General features: G+C 39.2%; 1 protein-coding gene across 4 annotated transcripts in view; it reads left to right on the top strand.

Moving 5' to 3' along the window:
- galt (galactose-1-phosphate uridylyltransferase) overlaps window positions 1–7,651 on the top strand; it is a 32,472-nt gene extending 24,821 nt beyond the window's left edge. For all 4 annotated transcript variants that reach the window (XM_084383982.1, XM_084383979.1, XM_084383981.1 and 1 more), the window contains exons 10-11: window positions 6,375–6,529; window positions 6,966–7,651. In XM_084383982.1, the coding sequence (XP_084240108.1) occupies window positions 6,375–6,529; window positions 6,966–7,064 (254 nt within the window). In that variant the 3' untranslated portion in view covers window positions 7,065–7,651. The remainder of the gene's footprint in view (window positions 1–6,374; window positions 6,530–6,965) is intronic.
- The last annotated feature ends 1,721 nt before the right edge of the window (window positions 7,652–9,372 follow it).

Raw genomic sequence — 9,372 nt, forward strand, 5'->3', positions numbered from 1 at the left:
CCTCTCTCACTTTTTGCACTCTCATTTCTTTATCCCCTCTTCTCATTCCTTTCTTTCCTCCTTGAAGTCAGCATTCACTCTGTGTTGTGCTGTTAATTCTAGATTGAAATCATTTGTGGGCTCTCTGCACATCTTTCCATCATTTTCTTTGTAGAATTAGAATCTGTGGTTTGGGTACTGTGTTCCAGTCTTTTCCCTCTGAAAAATTATTTGTGCATTATTTTATGCACCAACAAGGCATGGGTAAAGAGCACTCATAGTGTAAATCTAAGTTTTTTACGATCATATAAAATAACATAGGCAGATAGAAAACACTTTTGGATTTTATCTCCTTAAAAAGTTTTTGAGTTAAACAAGGTGTTATTAGCATCTAAGGACTTATACACTGAGCCGATACATAGTACCGTTAGCATTAATGGTGATTCGCTTATCTTTACACCTGATTATTATTAATCTTATATTCACATTCCTTATCGCTCTATTTTTGAAGAAGAATTAGAATGTTTTTGAGAGAAACATGCTGCTAAATGCTAAATATTCAAAAGCTAGTTGCTAACTGTGCCTGTGTAGCATTTGGTGCTGGTAGGTCATTGTAGACTGGGGCTTTGGAGCTTTCTTTTCTGAAAACAGCTGGAACAGATGCTGATGAGAGTGATCCAAGACAATAAAGTGTGGGTGGTTAAAAAAAACAACAACTAAACAATGAGCTGAAAGATGGTAAAATGCTACATATAGCTGGGGGGAACTGCACAGTCGGGTGATAACTATGGATTTGTCGCCATGAGCGACACCTTCCACATTACATATAGTCATTTGATCTACTGCTAATATAAAATATTGATTACAGCAGCTTTAAGGTTGATATACTGAAAACAACCCGATGGTTTCAATCTCTTTTGCTGAATATTTTATACTGGAAGAAAAAAGTTTTCCCACTTTTAGTTTATGAGGTCTGTGAGTTAGACTTGTTTGTCTCTGCTGCCTGTCCTTCCAGGTGTTGTTCAGACTTTCTTCTAGGAGCTGGCTCACAAATTCGTATCCCCCGGAGAAATAGTGAATAATCATGTTAGAGCGAATGCAAGAAGGTTTTACTTTTGTTTGCTGAACTCTTCTTGGCCCCTGGTGCCGAGAGGAGTTGTAATCCTGGTGTTTGAGCTCAACAAACAACTGACACATCAGATATGAGCATTTTACATACAGTGTGTCGAGCTTTATATTAACCTCATTAATTAAAAACTAAGGCTTTACATAGTGAGTTTGGTATTAACTCCAGACAATTTCCATGGCTGAAATTAATTAAGTGAAGACTTTTTTGACACAAATCTGCAGTAAACTACAACATTTTCAGAGTTTAGGTTGCTGTTTTCAATGTTTGCTGCAATTTTCTCATCATTAACATGTTCAGTTTAATTTCAGTTTTCTGTTTCACCATTCTGTGTCTGGATCCTGCTTCTATTCTCCTGTGGTTACTTTGGCACTACAGCAAAACACCACTGTCAGAGGAAGCAAAACAACCAGTACAGAGACAGCGAGCACGAAGATAAGCAAGCAAAAAATGCTCGGAAATGTCATCTTTGCAATGAGGGCCGAATAACCTTTTCCTTTTGAAGGAACATGCAGAGTGAAGCGAATTTGCATAGCCAAAAATCCAAAATACATCTATTTTGCATCACAGCAGCCAAGAGGTGGTTATGAATCTTCTTTTTAACTATGGCAACCGAAGGGTTTAATTGGCTTGGTGTGATGAAGTAGCTTGCACAAACACAGAAGACGGCAAGCTTTGTACAGACAGGTGAGGAACATCTGTCGAGACAACTGCGGTTCAAGCACAGACATCCACTGATATTTACCTGCACTGAGACGTTGAGTGAATTGTCTGTTGTGAGCGGGTTCAAGCTGGAACAAAGGTTAGCAGAGAGCAGTGAGGCGATGAGTGATGTGTGACAGAGAGGAGAGCGGTGTCATCACGGCTGAGTGGTCTGAGTGAGCCTGGTAGAAGCCAAAGGTGGCAGGTTCAATCCCTGCAGCATTCTTGTCCTGCTGAGTTGTTTCAAAGAGTGGAAACCCGGCTGTTCACCAAATGTAAATTAATACAAAGTTACGAGTGGTCAACATATCGTGTGTTGAACATCGCCATCCCAATGGGGGTGATCTCTTCCAGTTCCTCCATCCAGAGGGCATGAATTGCTAAATTGTTTGTTAAGTATTGAAATGATGTGAATATGTTGGTGTTTCCTTTGTCACCGTTCTTTAGATGCATCTTGTAAGCAAGTAGGACATGTTTCTCTGACAGACCTCAGGTGTATTTCTGTTGCGCAAATGGCATTTTATTTTTGTCAAAATTGTCAATGCTTGCTTGGCCAGTCCACCACTTTGGTCCACACTGAAAATCTCAACAACTGTTGGATGGATTGCCATTAAATTTTGTTCAGACATCAATAGTTGATGATGATGATGATGATGGCTATTCCCTGAGTCTTCATGTGCAGTTAAGATTGAAATTTATTTACAACGTATAGCAACTTTTGTGCGTCGGTTTCATCCAGCCACATCATCAGGACAGAACTTGCAACATTCCCACCAGCCTCATCTGTACTGAGTGTTAATTAGCATCTATTAGTATGCTAACAGGCTTGAGGGGCGTGGATGACCAGGGGAAACAAGGAGTGAAGCTGAGTTCAATAGTGATTTAAATAATGGAAACAAACAAACGAGATTTTTCTGGCGCTAACATGCTGACCTTCATTTCATTTAAATTCTGCTCGGATCCTTTGTTAATTGTTGCTTCCCCAGTTACTGTTAGTGATTTGATAATTTGGCTTTTGTTGTCCATGAAAAGTTTGAGAGCCACTGCACTAAATTGCGTTGGTGATCACAGATGACATTATACCTGTTGAACATAATCATGTTAGCACGATCAATGTGAGCATGTTCGCTTAAAGCACAGCTGCCAGCCTCATTGAGCCATTGCATAGCCGTAGACTCTCAGTCCTGTTCAGACATCGAATGGAATAATTGGAACAGTTTCAGAGTTTGCTGAGTTTCTAATTAAATCAAAGATATTATACCTTCAAGGTTAACGGTGTCCGTCTCCACTATTTCAACATAGACCGACAATTACCACCGACAAGAAAAATTCTCATTAACAAGGCCAACCTCCTCAATAGTTTCCATCAGGCTGTGTACCTCATTCTCCTTCTCTTTCCCTTATAATGTTTTATCTTTTTCTACTCCTCCAATTCCAAATTATGGGCTTCTTGTGATGGCTTTCATCTTTTATGAACAGCTTCAGGCCGCTGAGGTGTGCACATAGTCCTGACTAATAAGAACTAACGACCAGGTTGAATATTCAGGAAAAGACCATCTTAGGCCATGATTGTATCATCTCACATCCATTTCATAGAATGAAGGGCTGTAGCTTTGTTGACATTCATCACCTGCCAGTCTGTTTTTTAGGAGTTTTTTTTGGGTTTTTTTTGTTTAAAGCAAGGCAGCCCACATGAAAGATGGTTTATAAATAGAGAGAGATGATACACTGGGAATGAAGTGTGGAGGAAAGGACAGAGGGCATGAGAGGACACCTTTTTTCTTTTCTATTTTATCTGATATCAAATCTTTGAAGTAAAATCTCAGTCTAAAACTTGCCTGTGGTGAAGGCTCCTACAGATCTTGTGTTAAGTTTTGGCTTTAATCTCCTAGTCTGTTTTATTTCTAAGATAGAGACTAAACTCACAGGTCAAGGTAGAGATATGTGTTTTTTGGCAGGTAGTCGATTCATCTTATTTTCTGTGGCACACAGGGTGGCAGATGTTTTCCTCCATTTTCCTTTTAAGTTTTTTACTTCTTAAGTGAAATTTCTCTTGAAGCAACTAATGATACCAAAAATTCAGCCTTTATAGTGTCCTCATTAAAACGTACAATGCCAGAAGACGGTGTAATACTACGCACACGCGTGTTTCACACTACCTCCTACTTTGTCTCTGGGTTTTCAAACTACACCTGCCTGTCTAATTATCTGTGAAATGTCACAGTTTGGTTTATAAGCAGCCTCATGTTTCTCGTTATGCCAAAAAATTAAATGAGTGAGAGGAAAGTGTCGAGATGAAGACAAGGAAGAAAAGATCAAGAAAGAGGCCAAGCAGCCAAGTTGACAATCACTTTGGTATCACATGTTAAACACAATAAACTAAACGACTCCTCCTGACAGACCACATGGATTTCCCATGTTTTCCACATGTGATCACATGTTGCCACATATGCAGCCCATAATTTTGGTACCGCATGTTGTAAGATGTGGCACCACATTGTATCATTATAGACATTTTATTCATGAAATATGACCCAGTTTCATTTTAACTTGACAATAAAGCTGAAATTGGTGTTTTTGTACATTTATTAGTGAGGTCTGGTTGAACAAAATTTTGGTGTTTTTCACATGTAACCCATAGATTTCACAGGGCAATATACATCGGCGTAACATTGGCATACACATATGACCATATTTGTTTTTGCACATGCAAAACTCATGTTTTTTCCTGTATGGGCAACTTTTATTGTGATTAACAGCAATTAACAGGTCCCCTGATAATATATTTTTTTTCATGCAACATGAAAAATGTTAAGGCAGAGTGAATCTGATGAAGCAACATGCAGAACGTCCTTGTTGGTTTTAATGTAATTGCTAACAAAATAGTGTCAATGGTATCCTGGTGTGTGCTGGAATATTGATTTTTTTTTTTCTTTTTTTGTGTGTGGTTTGTCCTGTACCAGCTGCACCCTGAAGAGAAGCACTGCTGTGCAAAGAAGCTCTTCCGTCTTACCAAATATGTTATGTTTCCAACTGTTTTTTAATTGCTAGAACTTTCACTCCCAAAATAACAGTGTTATTTTTCACTTTATCGTGGGGGATTAAGGGAAAATAGACTGCTGAGATTATAATAGGGCACGCAGCGTGTCTGTCGCACACACACATAGACATACGGCATACACATTGACCACCTAATTTTGGGAACAAACACTGATCCACACACACACGCACAAAAAGAGCTGGCCCACATAATGAGTTGCGTTATCTCCCCATCTGTGTTTGTGCTTTATTTTAGCTCATTTTGAAGCAACCAGCTTTTATTTTGGGGCTAGGCTTATTAGTGGCAAATATGAGGAGAGAAGAGGTTGGAAGGAGTTTGAGTCGCCTGGGAAATTATGGATAAGCTAAATCTACCTGCTAAGTCCTTCAGGAGGAAAACACACAACACATTACAGACTGTTTTAACTGGTTGGATAAAGGACTGGGACACAGCAGAGGAGAGATAAACATGAAGGGAGGCAGAGAGTTAGTCACACTGAATCATTACAGTGCTTTGCAATACGCTGGATATACTGCATAGAAGCAGTAGAACATGTATCACATATACAGTATTATTACTGCATTATTACACTGTTACATCTGGTGGGCCCCAATCCAGAAATATCTGTAATTTCATTCTAAATTATGCACTCTTTTCAGTTCTCACACACATGCAGCAGAACAAACACACCCAAAAACCAATCTAAAAGCGCTTAATTGTCTACTAATAGGAGCCTCCATCTCTATTCATCCCTTATCTGGACTCCTCAGTCCTTTCATTGTTCTTCCTTTTTCTTTCACCATTCATTACTTTCCTTTATGTCAACCTCCTGTCTGTGTCTGATCAGAGCCCACTGTCACGAAACTGACTCTAAAGGAAAAGCTCTTATTGAGAATATAATGTCTCCGAGGATTGATGAAAAAACTTTTGTGTTTTTTAAGAGAGATATGTTTTTGCTCCCACATCTGATTACCTTTTCGCTAAAATCACAAAGCAGCACAGGCAACAAATAAGGCAGCCAGATGTTAAATACAGTCTCAACTCACTGAAATGTATCTGCGGTACTGAATGACCCTCATGAGAGGATTAAGAGACTTGTAATTAGAGACTAATATTATCACATGGCCTGTGTTCGGTGAAATATGGTTTGTAATTTGCTGCAGAATTTTTATTCTACTAATTGCGGACATGGCAGATTGGAACAGGATTCAAATAAAAAGACTATATCTGCACCTTTCCAGCTAACAGTGCTCTGGGGACCTTATTTCCCTCTGAGAAAAGCTTGTTTTTTCAGTTATGGAAAATAAATATTTCTGAGTTTGTATTATTACCTCATTAATATTGTAAACATTAAAAGTCTGAGTTTGAATTTGTTCTCCAAAACTACATAGTGCCCCTTTAAAGTTGTAAAAACACTCAACCCACCTTGATTATTTTTACCAGCCAGTGTGACCAAAGCCTCTGATTGACTGGGTGAGTAAAGCTGCCGCTGTGTCTCCAGTCTAATGTCTTCCTCCCTTTTTTCAGGAGCCCCGACTGGCCCCCATTTAAAGGAAGACAACTCTCACTGGCAGCTGCATGCTCACTACTACCCTCCTCTGCTGCGTTCAGCGACGGTTAAGAAGTTCATGGTGGGGTATGAGATGCTGGCCCAGGAGCAAAGGGACCTCACCCCTGAACAGGTGAGTACTGGAACATACCCTTGTGAAAACCCTGGTTTATACAGTAGGGAGACTGACATGTGTTGTAGGTTGAGCTTGTTGAGACTTGCAGATACATTTCTGGCATCTAGTTGAGTTTTTTTTTTATGCAGAGCTTTTTGCAGTTAAAAGGTGGATGGTGATGAGTCATAACTCGTATAGCAGCTTTAGAGATTAAACTTGTGACCTTTACTATGGAGATGTCTTTTAATTTATTGTGTTACTCAGTTTTTCAAGTCCACTGATTTAAATGTGAGTTACGAAATAAGAGGCTTTGTTTTCACCCCAGGCCATCAAAGGCCCATCATCTAAAGCTGACCCTTTTGCTGCATACTAATTATAAAGCAAACACAATTGCATTGAATTCCCTCTCTGTCTTTGCCTTTAAAGCTGCACTGCTGTGTTCTTGTATTTTTAGGCTGCTGAGAAGTTAAGGAACCTACCAGACGAGCACTATAAAAATAGAGGGAACCAGGAGAAAGGAGGTGGAAAAGAGAATGAAGATGGAGGAAAGTAAAAGTTAAAGAGGAGGGACAGCTCTATTTAAACGACAGTATACTTTTTTTGGGAAATAAACAGTGGATGTTTTGCTTTTTGTTTTTGAAAAAAAAGTCAAGTTCATGATAAATAACTGTGACATGATTCTCTGAACTGCTGCAACATGTTGAAGTGCCTTTCCGAACACAGGACATTAAAATATTCTTCCTTGCACAATTTACAGTACATGTTCATATTTTAAAGACATTTCTGTGCACACAGAGCAGTACACGGCTCCTTTTTGCAATTATAAATTGGACTTCTAACAAAACGTGCTTAGGAACCCATCCTCCATGTTTCAGGGAGATAATGAACATTATTCTTCTCCTCTCTGCTGTCCCTTCTGCAGTATTTAAACAAACTTTGTTTGTTGTTTGGTTGTGTTGGAAACCTTACAACCACAGAGCCTTTTTCTTCCAACAACACAATGAGTTTTTTGTGATTCAAATGAATTCCTTTGTTTCTCAGGATTGTATTTTACATTGAAAGCAATTCTTGAATCAGTCCAACAGCTTTCAGCGTCAAATGTGTGACAGAGTTTTATATTGAAAATAAATAATTTGACAGATGCCATTTCTCCTGTTTATGTTGACAGAGTCAATATTATCCTGAAATAACACTGAGTTTGCTTCATGGCATTGAACACTTTTGAACACAGAACAATACTATTCCAACCCAATTTTCAGAATATATGTTGGCAATGTACATTTCTTTAGGTTCAGTTTTCTGTTTCATGTTGTGACAATACTGTGCTTATGAGCTGGTTAAGTTTAGGTATAAAAACCACTTGGTTAGGGTTAGGAAAATATCATGCTTTGGCTTAAAATACCTCTTTTGTTGCCACAAGCACGGCTGGAGACGTCCCAACTTCTGGTCAAAAATATCCATGTTCTGTTGCCACAAACACAGCTGGAAATTGTTCCAAGGTCCACTTAAAATATCCAGTGGCGCCATGCTTAAAATTGTTGAAAGGTGATGGTCCATCGTTAAAAATATCCAGTGGTTCCGCACTGACAAAGGTTAAAAAGCATGCAGTCTCGAACTGTAAGTCAGCCACCACCCTCTCCACCTCCAGATGTGACGTTCAAGTCATAAACATGTGATGCGAGTGTGATATGACACTTATTGTTGAAATGTCAATATGGTATGCAGCCTATTACACGTACAAATGTGCACATATTAGTGGTTTGCAGAAACATTAACTGCAAACATTTTATCCTGTCGAATGCGCCATGTATTCAGTGGTTGAATCGCTTACAACTTGTCATTCATACCAGCTGGAACAAGTCAAGGATTAAATACAGAATTTCGATGTTTTGGTGGTACAGTATGTACACTACACTGCTACACTGCCAGATGTGTTCATTGTACTTATTCGACACTACACCTGCCAATGGGGGAACAAAAGTGCTCTAAATAAGACAAGAGGTCGGGGATGGCTAATTAATGAATGAGGGAGTGATTTGGGACAAGGCATAGTTTTGAATATTTTAGCACCATGGAGAGAGAAATGGAGAATGGGATTCAGCGCTTCAGCACCATGGAAAGAGACACTGAGTGGCTGAGTTGGACTGTTTTAAGCACCACAGAGAGAGACAGAGAGACGTGAGGTGAATGTTTGAGGATGGGATCACATTTTTTAAGTGCATCTTAATAAAGAGTGCGGCAGGGATGAGGCACTCTTGCAGGCTAACAGGAAGTATTAAAACACAGCAATGTGTATTTCACATTATCTGCTTAATTTACATTTGTTCCGCACGCAGTCTTCATTATAATTAAATACTGAATATAAAATTAGAATTTGAGTATCAGCTGTTTCTACAAGTATATATGCAGGGAAATTCAATCGATACTCTAACATATTAAAGCTGAAAGGACGGAGATACACGTGGACTTGGATACCTGCAAGGTTCAAAACAACTTGAACATGCAAACAAAAATGCCAAGTGCATTTTTAACATGTTAAATGAGGTGTGCTCTCACCATGACAACAGCAGATGGTAGTGTTGCTTAAAAAGTGAGAAAGATGACCTGGATATAAGCTCAGAATCTGACTGTGCTTTAGCCTAAACCAATATTGTTAAATGCAATTTCCCCTTCTTTTTCTTCAGTTGGACTAAAAGCCTCACGCTTGTAAACGTTCTCTCCCTCAGCAGACAGGTCAGGGTCAGTCACAGAATAGCACCACTAGAGCAAATAGGTGCTCAGTATTGCGCTGAAGGACACTTGAGCAAGATGTGAGCCATTATGAGGCCAGAGTCTGTCTCCTGGAGTGCACAGATAGGCTT

This window comes from Pagrus pagrus, assembly GCF_965226575.1.
Source record: "Pagrus pagrus genome assembly, chromosome: 19".
Lineage (NCBI taxonomy): Eukaryota > Metazoa > Chordata > Actinopteri > Spariformes > Sparidae > Pagrus > Pagrus pagrus.